The 19,598-nt window shown below is 47.5% G+C and overlaps 1 protein-coding gene across 4 annotated transcripts in view; it reads right to left on the bottom strand.

Annotated features, from left to right (window-relative positions):
- The window catches only part of LOC143943054 (prostaglandin reductase 2-like), a 76,628-nt gene that overhangs the window by 39,193 nt on the left and 17,837 nt on the right, over positions 1-19,598 (bottom strand). For all 4 annotated transcript variants that reach the window (XM_077464549.1, XM_077464552.1, XM_077464551.1 and 1 more), the window contains one exon: positions 4,419-4,537. In XM_077464549.1, the coding sequence (XP_077320675.1) occupies positions 4,419-4,537 (119 nt within the window). The remainder of the gene's footprint in view (positions 1-4,418; positions 4,538-19,598) is intronic.

Genomic DNA, 19,598 nt, shown 5'->3' with positions numbered 1-19,598 from the left:
AACCATGTCCGATTTGTTAATTAAACTATATGAAAGGGAAAAACATGATAAATAGCGCCCGGACCGGGAGTCGGAGGGGGAGGTGGTCAGCCTCTGAGAGCAGATTAGAGAATATTCTTTATTTCAATCCAAACTTAAGCTCCTTCAAGCTCGCAGGACCTTCTACGAGTACAGAGACAAGTGCAGTCGGTCATTGGCGAATGCCTTGAGAAGTAGAAGTACCGCTTCATACATCCCAGCCCTTTCCTCCCACACAGGTGCAAAAATGTATGATTCCGCAGAAATGGTGGAGGCTTTCCATGCATTTTACGAAGCCCTCTACAACCTGCATCCTCACTCGGAGGGGGGGCAGCTCCGAGATAAGATGGATTCGATTGAGTTTTATCTTACCGAAGTGAACCTACCTACGCTTAATGAGGAAGAATTAGAGGCACTCGCACGCCCAATAACGATTGAAGAGTTCTCATCTGCACTGGCGGAGTCCCCTAGCGGAAAGGCACCGGGCCCCGACGGCTTCATAGTTGCCTACTATAAAACATTTCGAGCCCAGTTAGGGCCCCATTTTGTCATGGCATTTAATGCAATTTTAGACGGCCACCCCATGCCGCCGGACCTCTTGAGGGCCAACATTTCTGTAATTCCTAAACCGGGAAAAGACCCGCTTCTCTGTTTGAACTACAGGCCCATCTCACTGCTTAATTGTGACCTAAAACTGTTCAAAAAAATTATAGCTGAGAGACTTGGGCCTGTTCTTCAGCATATGGTCCCCTTGGATCAGGTTGGATTCATTCGGAACAGAGAGGCGAAGGATAACACCACGAGAACAATCAATGTGGTGTCGAAGGCCAAGCACCTTAATGTCCCACTCATCCTGTTATCTACGGATCCCGAAAAGGCGTTTGACAGGGTGAGCTGGACCTTTCTCCTGGCTACCCTGCAGCGCTTGGGGATGCCGCCCCCCATAATGTCATGGATAGCAGCCATCTACTCATCCCCTACAGCATCGGTCAGAGTGAATGGGGTGGCTTCCAACCCCTTCAAAATAAGTAATGGCATGAGGCAGGGCTGCCCGTTGTCTCCTCTCCTCTTCATTCTTACCCTAGAGCCCCTCCTACAACATATCCGGCAAAATAAGGACATCAGAGGTTTAGAGACTAGCTCATATCATCATAAAGTGGCTGCGTATGTGGACGATTTGTTGTTTTACATTTCGGAACCACACATATCTTTTCCGAGTCTCCTGTCCGTAATGCGCCGCTAAGGCGACCTATTGGACTTCAAAATTAATCTGCAAAAATCAGAGGCGCTCAACGTCTCTGTCGCTCTCAGGTTGCAAAAACGCCTCGAGAATAACTTTCCCTTCCAATGGGAACAGCATGCCATTCAGTACCTAGGCACTAAGATTCCAGCGGACCCGCACCTCATCTACCAACTCAACTTTCAGCCCCTCTTGAGGACCTCTTCCTCTGACCTGGAGAAATGGGGGAATCTGGCAGTGTCTTGGTTTGGTAGATGTAACGTGTTAAAGATGAACATCATGCTGAGGCTGCTCTACCTATTGCAGGCATTGCCTATCAGAATACCGCAGAGTTTTTTCAAGGCCCTGCGTAAAACCTTTACCTCTTACGTGTGTCAGGGCAAGCCTCCAAGACTCGGTAGGACCCTTCTTCAAAGATCGAAATCCAAGGGTGGGGTCGGGCTCCCCGACCCAGCGCTCTATTACACATCGGTTCATATGAACAGAGCAGTAGATTGGTGTAGGCATCTGCCCTACAAACTATGGGTCCGCCTGGAAGGAGAATCGGCTCCATTCCACATCAAGGGTCTACCATGGTGTGGGATCACTCCCTTCAGACTCTCCATTTCACACCCCCTAATTGAACCCACTTTACAAGAACTAAACAGATACTTCAAGCTGGCAGGTTCTCTCAGCTTCCCCTCGATATTAACACCGATAATCGGTCACCCAAGCTTCACACCGGGCATCTCTGACAGGGCATACTGGCCTCAACAAGACCAGGGCCTAATCAGAGCCTCTTCCTTATTAGGTCCCTCAGAGTGGCACAATCTTTCCACCATTTATCTCGACCCGGGTTCTTCTGCCCTGGGTAGATGGAGGCTGTGGCAACTCACTCACTTCATCAAATCCCTCCCAGAGGTGGGAAGCTTTCGGAGACAACCTACCCCATTTGAGGGTCTATGTTTGGAAACAGAGCCAATATGGGAAAATCCCTTTCCTATTCATATAATATACTACTTACCCTTACATCCCAGCACGACCCTCCATACTTGGAGAAGTGGGAGAGAGACCTCGGGACAACGTTTACCGATAAACAAAAAAATCACAAATCACAAATCAGCCACAAATCATCTCTTTGTAGCAAGTATCAGGAGATCTGCTATAAAGTCTTGACACGTTGGTACAGGATACCCACCATTTTGGTGGCCATGTACCCGGGACTGAGCCCACTTTGCTGGAGATGTGGCAATCAAATTGGTACACTTCTACACATTTTCTGGGAGTGCCCGGTCCTGGCCCCTTTCTGGAGACAGGTTCTTGAGATTATTTACAAACTCACAGATATCGCCCTCCAGGACAAGACAGCAGCAATACTGTTGAACCTGACCCCTCTATCCGGAAGACGATTTAATAAATCACTACTGAAACACCTTCTGGGTGCGGCCAGGGCGTGTTTCCCCAGTGAATGGAAACAACAGTCTCCACCGGGGGTTTCCCAATGGTTTGCGAGGGTATGTGATATCCAACAGATGGAACAGCTCACAGCTGCCTTGAGGGGAAAAGAGGAGGAACACAATGCCCGGTGGATGCGGTGGAGCCTCTTCCAATTCTCTGAGGAATATAAGAATTATTTATGAGCCCTCCATCACGATTTAAAGCAAGGTGCAGGGTTGCTGGTGCCACTGGGGCTCCATACCCCTCCCTTTCCTTATATTTCCCTTAACTTCCTGTCCACCTCTCCTCCCCCCCCCCCCCCCCCCCAACGCTACTTTTGCTCCTTTTTCACTTTCCCCCTTTGAATTCTGAACTCTGATAACACTCCACATTTAGCTATATAAAAGCAAACACCCCTTCGGGCTGCTGAACTTGGTACTGCATTATTCACTCGGTCCCCTTACTGATGAGAGCGACCTACACGTTAGTTATTACCAATGCCAGTCCTCCAGGGAACTTTGCCCTCTCTCCAGGTGTAGTTAATGAGAGAGGTGACGGTAGACCACTACCACCACGTGTAATGCGATGTCTTTTACGAAGTTTGCAATGAATATACATTATTGCTCTTGAATAATTGTTTTGTAAGCTATAGATTCTGACTGGTAATGGACAATGTTGCATTTTATTGTAATACTTACATTTTTTGTATGTTCTGCAGTCCTTAAATAAAAAAAAAAAAAAAAAAAAGTTGACATACTCGGGTGATTTTGGCCTGATAACATGCACACATGTTGACACAAAGGGGTTTGAATGGCTATTAAAGTGGTTGTAAACCCTTACAAACCACTTTGACCTACAGGTAAGCCTAGATTAAGGCTTACCTGTAGGTCCAAGAAATATTTCCTAAACCAAAAGACAGGCACTGCTGTCTCCGGCGCATGTGCCGTAGACAGCGGCACGCAGACGCACTGAGCGCGGTGTTGTTAACAGCTATATGCCGTGAGTGGCGGCTCCCGTGCGCATGCGCGGGAGTGACGTCATCGCGGCTCCGTCGAATGACAGCGCCGGAGCAGCGAGACCCACCAAGAAGATGGAGGCTCCGTACACAAGGGGACAGCGGTGACTTCGCTGGCTCCTGTGTCAGGTAAGTGACACATAATGGACTACTATGCGATGCATAGTAGTCCATTATGCTTTACCTTTGCAGGGAATCAAAGAGGAAGTAAACCCATGGGGAGTGACAAGAACACTGCATTTACTAGTGAAGCTGGTCATAGATGGAGCAAATTTCTTTTCTGCAACCACAGATTGCCCATTCCAACACTGATAGTGTTAACAGGGGAATCCCTCCCACCGCTATAACAGCCGCTAGCGATAATCACATGTAAAATCTGTGAGGCTAGTTGTACCCAAGTTGATCTATCGATCAACTTGAGTACTTTCAGCCTGCCCATCCATGGTTAGAATCTCGGCTAGTCCCTGCTGAACCGGGCGAGATTCGAACTGTCTATGGCTGGTCTAAGATCAACAGGTATGTTCTGTACTTACTAAAATTGTTCTTTGCCTGAAAAATGAAAACTAATGGAGCCACCACAGCTAAGGATTAAGTAATCTGTAATGTATTGCATTTTTGTTCTGGGCTTTGTCATACTATAAAATAAATGTATCACTCTGAATGTGATATCTCGTTCCCAACAGAAAAAAAAAGTGTAACCACAGAAAAAAAAAAGTGTAACCTGCTTACCAGGTAAGGATCTACAGAGAGATACAAGGTTTTGGCCAAGACTTGTCCATCTGAGAGGTCTTCTTGAAGATCAGCTTCCTCTAGGCGAAAGTTTTCAGGCACTGGCTCCTTATCAATTCCTGGATAAGAGAATAAATTTACTGGAACATTTCACATACACGAGCCATAATAAAAACCTGGAGGCTTCCATTACTAGCCTCTTAGTAATGGAAGTCTCCAGGTTTCTCTTATGATAGGATGACCATCAGCTGTACCATCCCATCATACAAGCGAGCATATGCTTGCTGCTTGGTTGTCATCCTATTTCCCTAAGTACAGGTTTCCAATCATATTTTCTGTGGATTTCAACAACACTGATAGCTGTTACTATGAACTACAAACAGAAATATCATGTAACTTCAGTTACCTTGTCTGTTGATACATCCTTGTGAGCCCAACAATGAGGAGAGGACTATACTGGAACTATTTTAGGCTACATGTAAACTAGCCTACCCCGACTGCGGCCACGGGAAAATGCATAAGGCGGCAAAAGGGGAAACCACCTGTTTACCATGATTTTGCAATGATCTGTGTTTACCTGTGGCCGGCGTCAACACATTCCTATCCCGAATGTGATTATTCCGCATTCAGGAGAGGGAGGTTTAAAGTATAAGACGCCAGTGTTTTGTAGTTTGACGCTTAAAGCTCCAAAACGCTGGAGGAGAAAATCTCTATGGAGTTGGTTCACATCTCACATCTCCACTCCAACTCACCTGAAGTCAAATGCCGAAGCTTATACAAGTTCTGGAGCTTTTTTGTAGCTCAAATTGGTCAGATTTGCGCATTTTCTATTAGTTTACAATTATTAATAATAATAATAATAATAATAATAATAATAATCATCATCATTTATTTCTTTATTTTCTGTTAGGGTGCATATTTATTGTTATGTTATTTTTATTTTTTTAACCACTTCAATACAGGGCACTTTCGCCCCCTTCCTTCCCAGCCCAATTTTCAGCTTTCATCGCTCTAGCGCTTTCAGTGACAATTGCGCGGTCATGCTACACTGTACCCAAATTAAATTTTTATCATTTTGTTCGCACAAATAGAGCTTTATTTTGGTGGTATTTATTCACGACTCCGTTTTTTATTTTTTGCGATATAAGTGCAAAAAAAGCGGAAATTTGGAAAAAAAACAATATCTTCTATTTTAAAAGAAATCCAATAAAATCAAATTTTGTCATAAATTTAAGCCAAAATGTATTCTGCTACATGTTTTTGGTAAAAAAAATTCCGTTAAGTGTATAATAATTGGTTTGTGTGATCACGGACATATGTACGCAAATGATCATGTACATATGTGTGCAGGTGATCACGTACATATGTGTGCACATAATCATTGGGACATGTGATTTTAGTGGGACATATGTGGGGGACATGTTTTTATTATTAGGGACATGTGTTTTTATTATTTGGGGACATGTATGTTTTGGGGACATGTGTGTTATGGGGACATATGTGGGGACTGTGTTTACACTGTGTGGTGTGTTGTGTGTTTACATTAGACTGATGATCAGTGAGTAAAAAGCTGTAAAAACAGCTCATACTCACTGATCATCAGCCGGCTGCAGCGATCTGCTCTCCTCTCCTCAGCGATGACTTCTGTGTGAGGAGAGGAGGAGCCGATTGCCTAGCAACCGGCTGTTTGTTTACATCACAGGACGGCCGTGATTGGACACGGCCGTCATGTGATCAGGAGGGCCAATCACAGAGCCCTCCTGCCGATCTGAGATGTGCCGTGTTCGGGTGACACGAGCACATCGGGATCGCGCCGATGCGCGGGCATGCGCGCTCGCGATCCCGCTCCTTCTGAAGGACGTTCCTGAACGTCCTATCAGAAGTAGACGGCTCCCACCCAGCTGTATATATGCATTGGCCGGGTGGGAAGTGGTTAAGGAGAGTTTTTATTGCTGCCTGTGCTCCCATTAGGGAGATTCAACCTCTCTAATTACGCTGTTTACCATTATCATTGAAAGTGAAAGTAAATCCCAAGATTTTTGGTTGTCCCTAGAAAAGTAAGAGGGGAAATTTTCCAATGGGGACACTTATTCTGGTGACTTTTAATTGCAGGAATTTCTTCTCATTTCCTGTTTGGCTATGGGACAGGAAGTAAAGGGAAAACATTTTAAATCTGGATGGGTTACTACCCTCCCTAGCTCTATCCAAAACTGAAAAAAAAAATTGCCTATAGTTCTACTTTAATTTCACCTAAACACAGCAGCTCCTAAACTCTGCAAAAAGCTTATGTTTACATGGACACAAAGACTTTTATGGAGTTGAGTTTAGGAGCTTTGGGGAAAAAAAAATGCCAAACTCAAGTTTAGGAGCTGTTATGCCCCGTATTCTCGATCGGACAATCCGCCGGACTTTGCAGCGGAGGTCCGCCTGACTTTCCGAATGAGCGGACCTGACCACACACGAACAGACTTTTCTGGCGGACTAGGTCTGGTAGACAATCCGCCGGACTTTTGGCGGAGGTCTACCGGACCTTCCAAATGAATGGACTTGCCCACACAAGGACTAAAGTCCGTTCATTTTGAACATGACTGCAGTTACGACGGGACTAGCGAAGGAAGTCAATCTTGCCACCTCCATTGGCGAGATTGACACCTTGCGAGCCCCGTCGCTTGGTATGGGTTTTAAGGGTAACCCCAATGCCGCAAAACGGCATGGGGGTCCCTCCAACGTCCATACCAGACCCTTATCCTTATCCGCAGCCCGGCCAGCCAGGAAAGAGGTTGGGGACGAGCGAACGCCCCCCTCCTGAACCGTACTAGGCCGCTTGCCCTCAACATGGGGGGGGATGGGTGCTTTGGGGAGGGGAGATCCCGGCCACCCACTCTATGTGAATGAGTATGGGGTACATCATACCCCTACCCATTCACCTGGGGGGAAAAAGTGTAAAAAAAAAACGCACAACACAGGTTTTTAAAGTAGTTTATTAGGCAGTGTTCTTCCCACTTCGAGGGTCTTCTTGCCGGGCTCCTCTGCTATCTTCTGCTGTTTTGCTGCTCTTTTGCTAGTGGAGGAGCCCGGCTTTCTCCTTCGTCGTCATCCGGGGGTCTTCTTCTGACTTCTCCGCGCTTTCTGGCCTCTTCTCCCAGCTCTTTTATTAGCGTTAGCCCGGTCGCTTTCTTCTTTCATCTCTTGACACAACGCTTTCTCCTGCTGTAATGCCGGGGACACGTTGCGAGGCAACTTATATAGGCATAAGGGGCGGGGTCACCGGGTGATGTCACATGGTGACCTCGCCCCTTATGATGTCACTGTCCCAGCATCCTCCGGGACTGTGACATCATATGGGGGCGGGGTCACCATGTGGCATCACCCGGTGACCCCGCCCCTTATGCCTATGTAATTCGCCGCGCAACGTATCCCCGGCATTACAGCGGGAGAGAGCGTTGTGTCAACATTGGAAGAAGGTAGAAGAAGAAGACGGCGACGACGAACGAGAAGACCGGGCCAACGCTGGTAAAAGAGCTAGAAGAAGATAGTGGAGGAGCGCGGCAGAAGAACCGCAGAGCAGAAGAAGAGGCTGGAAAGTGCGGAAAAGTCGGAAGACCCCCAAAGTCGGAATAAGACCCCCAAAGTCGGAATAAGACCCCCGGACAGCGACGACGACGAAGGAGAAGGCCGGGCTTCTCCACTAGCAAGAGAGCAGAATATAGCAGAGGAGCCCGGCGAGAAGACCCCTAAAGTCGGAAGAAGACCCCCAGAGCTGTCTAATAAACTACTTTAAAAAACTGTGTTGTGTTTTTTTTTTTATTGACAATTTTTCCCCCCAAGTGAATGGGTATGTACCCCATACTCATTCACATAGGGTGGGGGGCCGGGATCTGGGATCCCCCTTATTAAAGGGGGCTCCCGGATTCCAATAAGCCCCCCGTCCACAGACCTCATTAACATGGGGACAAGGTGCTCTGGGGTGGGGGGGCCACAGGGTGCCCCCCTTCCCCAAAGCACCCACCCCCCCAATGTTGAGGGCACGCAGCCTGGTACGGTTCAGGGGGGGTGCTTGCTCGTCCCCACCCCCAATAAGCCCCCCGTCCACAGACCTCATTAACATGGGGACAAGGTGCTCTGGGGTGGGGGGGCCACAGGGTGCCCCCCTTCCCCAAAGCACCCACCCCCCCATGTTGAGGGCACGCAGCCTGGTACAGTTCAGGGGGGGGGCGCTTGCTTGTCCCCACCCCCTTTCCTGGTCGGCCGGGCTGCGTACACGGATAAGGGTCTGGTATAAACTTTAGGGGTTACCCTTAAAACCAATACCAGGCGATGGGGCGCGCAAGGTGTCAATATTGCCGATGGAGGCGGCGAGATTGACTTCCTTCGCGAGTCCCGTACCTGAAGTCACGTTCAAAATGAATGGACTTTAGTCCGTGTGTGGGCAAGTCCGTTCATTTTGAAAGTCCGGCGGACTAGCACACAGACGGGTGGATTGTGTGCCGGAAAGCCGAGTCCAGCGGACAATTTTGAGTTACGCCGAGTGCATTACCCAAGGTTTATTAACCACTTCAGCCCGGAAGGATTTACCCCCTTAATGACCAGGCCTTTTTTGCGATATGACACTGCCTCGCTTTAACTGACAATTGTGATGCTGTACCCAAACAAAATTGATCTCTTTTTTTTCGCACAAATAGAGCTTTCTTTTGGTGATATTTGATCACCTCTGCTGTCTTTATTTTTTGCGCTATAAACAAAAAAAGAGTAACAATTTTGAAAAGAAAAACAATATTTTTTTAATTTCTGCTATAATACATATACAAAAAAAAATACAAAAAAAATTCATTTATCAGTTTAGGCCAATCTGTATTCTATATATTTTTGGTAAAAAAAAAAAAATTGCAATAAGCGTATATTGATTGGTTTGGGCAAAAGTTATAGCGTCTACAAAATAGGGGATAGATTTATGGACTTTTTTTTAATGTTTTTACTGGTAATGGCAGCGATCTGCGATTTTTAGCAGGACTGTGACACTTTTTGGGGATCAGTGACATTATTACAGTGATTGGTGCTATAAAAAATGCACTGATCAATGTATAAATGGCACTGGCAGGAAAGGGGTTAACACTAGGGGGCAATCAAGGGGTTAACTGTGTTCCCTAGGTGTGTTCTGTGTGGGGGATTAACTCACTGGGACAACACAGAGATCGCTGTTCCTGATCACTAGGAATAGCAGATCTCTGTGTTGTCCTCTGTCAGAATGGGGATCCGCCTTGTTTACATAGGCAGATCCCCGTTCAGCATCTCTGCATCTCTGTACCGTGGCTGGCAGACATTGAGTCCGCCAGACCCGCGTGCCCACAATATCTATTGCATCAAGTGACGTACAGGTATGTAGTTTTGCGCAATAGAGCCGACCTGCAGCAGTATATGTACTGTGGCTGGTTGGCAAGTGGTTAAAAGAAACCAAATAGCCAAATTAAAATCAGGATTTATTCCCTCGCGTTCCACTGCCCTAAATATTCGCCGTTTATTCCTAAACCTACAGGTCCCTGTGGATAACCCCGGTAATCAGGCCGTCCTCTCGCTGGACGCGGCCAAGGCCTTCGATAGTGTTGAGTGGCCTTATCTGTGGAAAGTGATGGAGCGGATGGGGCTGGGCAGTAAATTTATTAGCTGGGTCCAACTATTATATGCCAAGCCTACGGCTAGAATTAGAGCTAATGCGGAGCTCTCCGACCCATTCGTGCTGTATAGAGGCACGAGACAGGGGTGCCCTTTGTCGCCCCTGCTCTTTGCCATGGCGCTTGAACCACTAGCAGCCAGAATGAGATCGGCTCCGGACATTGTTGGATTCTGCAGGCCCACTGGAACGGATGTGGTATCACTATACGCGGATGACACGCTTATATACCTGGGGGACAGACAGGGTTCCCTCACAGCCACTATGCACTTGATTACCCTATTTGGTACATTGTCCGGTTTTAAGATTAACTGGGACAAGTCTGTACTACTGCCCTTGTCCCCTCTAACGGCACCTCTACCCCCTTGTGCAAACATGATCCAGACGGTTGCGTCCTTTAAATACCTGGGGGTACAGATATCCCCCGAGGTGACAGATTATGCCAATCTGAATCTTCTGTCATTGTTACTTAAGTTCAGGGATAAGTGTAAGATCTGGTGCAAACTACCGCTCTCGGTAGTGGGAAGGGTGAACCTCATTAAAATGGTATGGGCCCCGCAGTTGCTCTACGTTTGTCATAACTCCCCGACCTGGATCCCGAAACGTTGGTTCGATAAAATTGACTCTCAGTTTAGGGAATTAATATGGTGTAGAAAGACGGCCAGGCTTAGTTTACTTACCCTGCAATATAATAAGGACGAAGGGGGGTTGGCACTACCACATGCTAGGATGTATTTTTTGGCTTCGCAGCTCCAGCACCTGGGTGGTTGGGGGTCAGATGATCCCCTGGACCCGATACGTAGGATACTGGATGACACTGTCGCCCAGGACATAGCATTGTCCAGGTTGGAAGCAGGCTTCCCTCATATGGACAGGAGTTCCCCGACTATTATTCTGCTGAATACCCTATGGTCCCATGTTAAACAACTATTACGAATACGTGGCTTCCTTGCCCTCACCCCTATTTGGCGGAATGCTAATTATGGTGAGCTTTTTAAGCTCAAGGGATTCGGTAACTGGAGTAGGAGCGGCCTCCGGTACCTCTCACAGCTGTATAATGGACGGGTACTGAAGTCCTTTATGGAACTACAGGCTGAGTTTGACATCCCACGTAGGGATTTTTTTAAATACTTACAGTTACGTCATGCGCTACAGATACAGGCACGAAGTGTGCAGCTTTCCCTAACGGACCATCCTGTGGTACAGGGGATATTCATGCAGACTGAACGTAAAGGTATGATTTCTAGGGGATATGCTATGCTTCTTGACGCAGTGCAGGACCCGGCACGTCTTCCGTGTCGGCAGAAGTGGGAGGCGGACCTGGGGCCCTTGGACGCGGAGACCTGGAACCTTTGTTTATCCTCCGCTCCGTTGGTGTCGGTGTCGGCCTCCCATAGGCTCTCCCATCTATACTTACTACATAGGACCTATAGGACACCAGTTAAACTGCACAGTTGGGGTGTTAGGGGGTCTCCCCTTTGCCCTAAATGTATGCGGGACCATGGGGATCTCATGCATATGTTCTGGAGGTGCCCGAAACTCAAACGGTATTGGGATGGAATCCTTGACACTATATCTTCTGTGTTCTCTGTTGGTATTCCGCGGTGTCCGTTGGTCTGCCTGTTGGGGGCCCTGGAAGAATCGTTGACGCCCTCAGTTCATACGGCCATTATTAGGTTGCTATACGTAGCCAGGAAATTAATAGCGCGATTGTGGATAACACACAGGGTTCCCACCAGGCAGCAATGGACGGAACAGGTGAACCAGATGCTGATCAGGGAAAAGATAACATACCAACACAGAAATGCACCGCACAAATTTAATGCCATGTGGGGGGGATGGCTCGAGGTTCCGGGACTAGCTCCCCACCAACTTATACAGGACAGACTTTTACAGGGTTGACTGAAGGTCCAAGGACATGTGCATGGAGGTACATAAATACTCGTGATCCCGGTAAGGGGCTAATTCTATGTCTCTCCTTCACCCGGTATTTGTAGGGGGTGTAGGGAGACACCAGTAGGACTGGGTGGAGGGATGCTGGCCGCAGTGCATAATCATGATACTTATGTGGTTGTCTCCTGGTGCGGTGTGGTCTCTGAGAGAATGCTACTTTTGTTTTTATTCTTGGTTCCTTTTTCTTACTTTTTTTTAGTTTCATTGACATTTTCCATGTCTCAGCGGTCTACAAACCGAGCCTGTTTGTACTTTGTGTTTCCTGTATACCTTTGGATGTAAAAACCAATGCTGCTGTACGACTGTACTTTACTCCTATGTTTGGTTTGTACCATATGTGTTTTGCGATAAAAACTTATTTGATTTAAAAAATAGCCAAATTAATACTCACAAAAGACAGACGTACTTCTGTCCTTTGCGAATATTTATTTGGCTATTTAATTTCTTTTAATAAACCTTGGGTAATGCACTGGGCGTGTGTGTTCTTTTACATTGTATAGTTGGATTCCCCTGTCTGAGGAGGGCTGCACCGCTGAAGCATTGTCCCAGAGAATATATAGACCCTACATTATATCCCAGTCTGGTGACTTTCCTTTTTGAGTGCTGGAGAAATTGTTTGTTCTCCATGTCTTCAATCTATCTCAGTGGTATTTATTCTGTGGCCTATGGGTCGGATGTGGCCATTTGTTTCCTTTAATCTGGACCTTGGGGCACCATGTCATCCACAGACACCAATGATGGGGCACCATTCCTCCAACAGATACCAATGATGGGGCACCATTCCTCCAACAGATACCAATGATGGGGTACCATTCCTCCTACAGACACCAATGATGGGGCACCATTCCTCCCATAGCCACAAACGAAGGGACACCATTCCTACCTTGAATACCAACAACGGGGCACCATTCCTTCCACTAATACCAACAATAGGGCACTATTCCTTCCACTAAAACCAATGATCGGACACTATTTGCTCTCTACGATATCACGTTGTTTTCTTATCCCACTGGCCACAGTCTTGCCCCTCTAAAGCCTCAAACTGGCCCTTTGTTCAGAAAGTATGGAATCCCCCTGATCTATCGCATTACTTGCATACTTATTGTGATTACACTTTTCTGTGTTTCATTCCTTACTCACCTATGGTGACAGAGGCAGGTGGCTTTCCACCCCTATCAAGAAATTTGATCACAAAACCCAACTGTCTATGCGCAACTATCACTTAATAATCATAACTGGTACCTTACTCTGTATTATCCTGTAAGGGATTTCTGTTGCAAGCCCTTTAACCGCTTGAGTTCCGCGCTATAGCCGAATGATGGCTACAGCGCGGACCTGCTTTGCCGGGACGACGTCTATTGACGTCGTCCTGTGCACGAGCGCCCTGCGCGCCCCCTGAGATCACGGCCAAGTCTTCAGTGCCCACCTGCCCCCTGCCATTGCAACCTACTTATAGTAAAAGTGCCACCCATCAGTATCACCCCTTAGTGCCCATAGTGCCACCCATCAGTGCCCATAGTGCCACCCATCAGTGCCCATAGTGCCATCCATCAGTGCTCATAGTGCCACCCATCAGTGCCCACAGTGCCACCTATCAGTGCCCACAATCTGCCTCAACAACAGTGCTGCACCTCATATGCCACATATCCGTGCCCATCAGTGTCATCTACCAGTGCCCATCAGTGCAGCCCATCAGTGCCCAGCAGTGCCACCTATCAGAGCCACCTATCAGTGCCCATCAGTCCCATCAGTGGTACCTATCCGTGCCCATCCGTGCCACCTTATCTGTGCCCATCAGTGCTGCCTTATCTGTGCCTATCAGTACCGCTTTATCTGTGCCTATCGGTGCCACCTTAACCAGTGCAGCCTATCAGTGCCCACCAGTGCTGCCTCATCAGCGCATTTCAATGAAGGAGGAAAATGACCTGTTTGCAAAATTTTATAACAAACTATTAAACATGATTTTTTTTTTTTTTTGCATCTTTTTTTATTTGTTTAGCAAAAAATAAAATTCCCAGATGTAATTAAATGCCACCAAAATAAAGCTCTATTTGTGGGAAAAAAATTATAAAAATTTAATTTGGGTACGGTGTTGTATGACTGCGCAATTGTCATTCAAAGTGCATCAGCGCTGAAAGCTGAAAATTGGTCTGGGCAGGAGGGGGGTTTAAGTGCCCAGTAAGCAAGTGGTTAAGGATCAGATTCGTCTTTTTCTCTTCATGTACCCTCTTTATTGTCTCCTTATTGTGTGTGTATTCACATTAAACACTCAGTAAACTTTCTTTAAAAGAAAGTTTTGACTATACATACATCTCAAACTGTGAGACTTGCTTCATTATGACTTAACTAGAACCTCTAACACAATTAAAACGTAAGAAGATACTGAGAATTACATTTTTCATAGAACTGTATAGACGCCATACACTTTGTGAGAGGAAGGGAAAGTACTTATGACTTCAAACTGTAATGTGATACTGTGATACAGTAAAAGAAAAATAAAGTTGTATTTTTCCCAATGTAGTTCTATTGGTCCATATCAGGCCCTTGGGTCTAGCATGAATTCGGTGGGGATACCATACCAGGCCCTTATCCGAGCATGCAGCCCGGCAGGTCAGGAAAGGGAGGGGACAAGCGAGAGGCCCCTCCTCCAGAACCATACCAGGCCACATTCCCTCTACATGGGGGGATGGGTGCTTTGGGGCAGGGGGACTCTGTGCCCCCCAACCCAAAGCACATATTGATGGGACAAGGGCCTCTTCCTGACAACCCTTGCCCGGTGGTTGTCGAGGTTTACAGGCGGGAGGCTTATCAGAATCCCCCCATGTGAATGAGTATGGGGTACATTTTACTCCTACCCATTCACTAAAAAAAAAGTAGTGTAGTGTTAAAAAAAATACAGTAGACAGTTTTTGACAAGTCTTTTATTAAAAATCTTCTTCTTCCCCGCTTCTTCATCCGGTCTTCCTCTATCTTCTCCCACATCTTCATTCTCCGGTCTTCTCCTTCTCCCCCTGCTTATTCTTCCACTCTTCTGTCTTTTGTCCGATGTTCTTCTTCCTCTGCTGCCACTCCCGCCAATGACCCTCCTCCGATGCTGCGTTCTGCTGATTTGTCGGCGCCGATGTCCTGCACTTCTTAAATAACGAAGGGACGTGGCAATCGGATTACGACATCTGTATGCCACACCCCCTTGTGATGTCACCACCCGGGGCATGACGGGTCTGTGATGTCACAAGGGGGGGTGGCCTCTGAATGACGTAATCAAATTGCTACACCCTCATTGTTATTTAAGAAATGCAGGACATCTGTGCCGATAGATCATCGGGACGTGGCATTAGAGGAGGGTCATCAGCTGGATCGGCGGCAGAGGAAGAAGAACACCGGACAAAGAAGACAGAAGAAGAGCGGAAGAAAAAGCAGGGGGAGAAGGAGAAGACCGGAGGATGAAGATGGAGGAGAAAAATGGGATTTTTATATACAGCTTACTTGTAAAATCCTTTTCTTGAGAGTACATCACGGGACACAGGAGCTTCATTACATAATGGGTTATATAGGCACCTCTGGTGATTGGACACTGGTTGACCCTAATTAAGGAGAATTCCTCCCCTATATAACCCCTCCCATCTGGGAGGCACCTCAGTTTTGTAGCAAAGCAATAAGAAACCACGTAAAACCCAAGAGGGGCGGGAGCCCTGTGTCCCGTGATGTACTCTCAAGAAAAGGATTTTACAGGTAAGCTGTATATAAAAATCCCATTTTCTTGATCATACATCACGGGACACAGGAGCTTCATTACATAGTGGGATGTCCCATAGCAATGCTCAGATTGAGGGGAGGGAGACACAGATCATAAACATAGACCGCCAGGGACCAGAGGACCTAAACTGCAGCCTGCAGTACACTGCGCCCGAAGGCGATATCCTCTTGCCCTCTGACATCCACCTGATAGAATCTAGTGAATGTGTGGACTGATGACCAAGTCGCAGCCTTACAGATCTGAGCCAGGGAAGCCTGGTGATGCACTGCCCAAGAAGCACTGACAGCCCTAGTAGAGTGCGCTTTCACCTGAAAAGGAGGTATCTTCCCCTTTAAGCCATAGGCCTGAGAAATAACTTGTCTGATCCACCTTGAGAGGGTGGACTTTGACGCTGCCTGACCCTTTCTAGGGCCTTCTGGCAGAATAAATAAACAATCAGTTTTCCTTATCTCAGAAGTTGCTTGAAGATAAACACTGATTGCTCTAACCACATCCAAAGTGTGTAAAGACTCTTCCTCTGTGGACTGAGGGTCCGGAAAAAAGGGTGGTAGGATTACATCCTGATTCAAATGGAAACCCGAAACCACCTTAGGTAGAAAGGACCTGTTGGGACGCATAACCACCCGGTCCTTATGGATAATTAAATACGGCTCTTTACTGGAAAGAGCTGCCAACTCTGATACTCTTCTAGCCGTGGATATGGCTACTAAGAAGACCAGCTTTTTAGTCAGGAGAGCTAAAGAAGCCAGATGCAAAGGTTCAAATGCAGTGGCGGCTGGTGAAGTTTTAAGATGGGGGGGGGGCGCTAGACCACGCCCACCCTTTTGACCCATCCCATTTCTCATAAGCCCCACCCATTATAGAATCCACCAACTCCGTCCCCTGTAGTACATCATATACAAGGCTCTACATTATACACAGGGCTCTATACTTCATATACCAGGCTCTACATTATAGACAGGGCTCTGTACATCATATACCAGGCTCTACATTATACACCAGGTTCTAATGACACATCAATATGTCTGACAGCCCAGCCACACTCCTCATTCACCAGAGAAAAAAAAACAGGAAACACAAAAAAGGTGCTCGGGAAACAGCAATAGGCAGAGGTCACCGCAGACAATGAAGTACAAGAAAGCCTAATAAAATAAAACAAATACAGTCATCACATTTAGTGACTGCAATAATGCAATATCTTACATGTTTTCCTTTAGTGGTGGGATCAGAGGGATGGTGATGATCAGAGACAGAAGGATGGAGGTGGGGTGGGGAGTTGGATCAGTGGTGGGTGGGATGGGATCAGGGACAGAGGGATGGATCAGGGACAGAGGGGTGGATCAGGGACAGAGAGATGGTGGGTGGGATGGACCAGGGACAGAGAGATGGTAGGTGTGATGGATCAGGGACAGAAGGACGGTGGGATGGATCAGGGACAGAGAGATGGTGGGTGGGATGGACCAGGGACAGAGAGATGGTAGGTGGGATGGATCAGGGACAGAAGGACGGTGGGATGGATCAGGGACAGAGAGATGGTGGGTGGGATGGATCAGGGAGAGAAGAAGGACGGTGGGATGGATCAGGGACAGAAGGACGGTGGGATGGATCAGGGACAGAGAGATGGTGGGTGGGATGGATCAGGGAGAGAAGGACGGTGGGATGGATCAGGGACAGAGAGATGGTGGGTGGGAGGGATCAGGGACAGAGATATGGTTGGTGGGATGGATCAGGGACAGAGAGATGGTGGGTGGGATGGACCAGGGACAGAGAGATGGTAGGTGGGATGGATCAGGGACAGAAGGATGGTGGGTGGGTGGGATGGATCAGGGACAGAGAGCTGGTGGGTGGGATGAATCAGGGACAGAGGGATGGTGGGTGGGTGGGATGGATCAGGGATCAGGGACAGAGAGCTGGTGGGTGGGATGAATCAGGGACAGAGGGATGGTGGGTGGGATGGATCAGGGATCAGGGACAGAGAGATGGTGGTTGGGATGAATCAGGGACAGAGGGATGGGTGGGTGGGGGGAGGCTTCATATGGGCTGTGTGTTTCACAAGAGCCTCCACTGGTATAGACTACATTAAAAGGCTAAACATTTTGAACTGGCATACAAATTGTTCTTTAGGTTTAAAGGCAGGAGAAATTGGCTTAAAGCTCACAAAAAAATCAAAGGCAGTGAGCAAATCTTCAATATTACATATCGATAAAGATTTACTACTACATACTAAAGGGACAGAAGTCATCAGATGATACACAGAATGCAAGCACGATGCGGAGAATATTTGGCAACTACTAAAAAGGCTTCTATTGAAACCACAGCTACAGGAGGTAAAGCTGAACAGCAACCACGACCATGCAGACATAGCAGCGGGACCTAGGCATTCACATCCAGATGCAATACACTGTCAGGGTTTGATGAGTATATTTTAGTGAAGCAGTGGGGAACTTTTGCTAAAGGTAATGTTATCCTGGGGTGTTTGGGGGGGGGGGGTAAAACACTGGAAGGAGTGTTGGTTTCCGAATGGCCAACAAGTGCCTATACTAGATGTCACTGTCTGCAGTAGACAGGCTTTTGGAGAGATTCAGGTCTGACTGCCAAACCGAGACACAGCAAAACCAGTGGAGATAATAGAAGTGCTGATCGTCAGTGCTGCCCGTATGAAGCCTCCCCCTCCATCCATCCTGTAGCTCTGCCCCCCTCCTGTGGATTTCCAGCAATGCATCGCCATCTACCTTGTTGTTTCATAGTGCAGCAGCAGTTCACATTCCTCTGCTCCTCCGCTCGGCGCACTGATCCGACAGGGGAAGACCGGAAGTGACGGCTAACTAGTCTGTCACTCAAACCCATAGCATAGTAAACCTATGGGCGCCGGGCGGATGCAGATCGGCATTTGTAGTTGCGCCACAAGGCGGGTTAAAACCCCGCAAATGAAGCGCCGCGTCTGCAATCTTGTGATTGCGTTGACGTGGCGCTTCACATAGTGCACTGTGTCCAGCGCTGCACTGTGTCCGGCGCTCGTACACAGTGCACTTAAGGACTTTTTTTCATTTTTTTTTTTTTAAAGGGCCATTTAAAAAAAAAAAAATTTTTTTTTTTCAATTTATTTTTATTTTTTTTGTGACTGCCTGGAGGGGGGGCGGCGCCCGGGCGCCCCCTATGGACGGGCCGCCACTGTTCAAATGGTTGCCCCTGTAAGGCCGAGAGAACCAAATTCAGATCCCATGGGCATACCGGAGGTTTAACTGGCGGTTTTGTCCGCATAGCCCCCTGGATAAAAGCCCGTACCAGGGAATGTGATGCAAGCGGTTTTTGAAAAAATACCGACAGGGCCGAAATCTGCACTTTGATAGTGCTTATGGCCAAATTCATTTCTAGGCCTGACTGGAGAAAGGCCAAGATTCTGTTAATGACATACTTTCTAGGATGCCACTTCCTGAGTTCACACCAGGAAACATATGTCCTCCAGATTTTGTAATAAATACGCCTGGAGGCCGGCTTTCTGGCATTGACCAGAGTAGAAAGGACTGGCCCCGAAAGGCCACGGTCTCTCAGAATGTGGGTCTCAGCAGCCAAACCGTCAAATTCAGACTGCGTAAAGCAGGATGGTAGATTGGACCCTGTGAGAGCAGATCTGGCCGGAGAGGGAGGGTCCATGGCCTGCCTACTGCCAACTTCATGATTTCTGCATACCATGGTCGCCTGGGCCAAGCCGAGGCCACCAAAAGGACCGACTTCGTCTCCCTCTTGACCCTTCCCAGGAACCGCGACAGTAGCGGGCTCGGGGGGAAGGCATAGATCAGAT

The sequence above is a fragment of the Lithobates pipiens genome, unplaced genomic scaffold (assembly GCF_037356315.1).
Source record: "Lithobates pipiens isolate NorthernLeopardFrog02 unplaced genomic scaffold, aLitPip1_a1.2 Scaffold_30, whole genome shotgun sequence".
In the NCBI taxonomy this organism is placed as follows: domain Eukaryota; kingdom Metazoa; phylum Chordata; class Amphibia; order Anura; family Ranidae; genus Lithobates; species Lithobates pipiens.
Note: the sequence above shows the minus strand (reverse complement) of the source record. Positions and strands in the feature narration are given on the sequence as shown.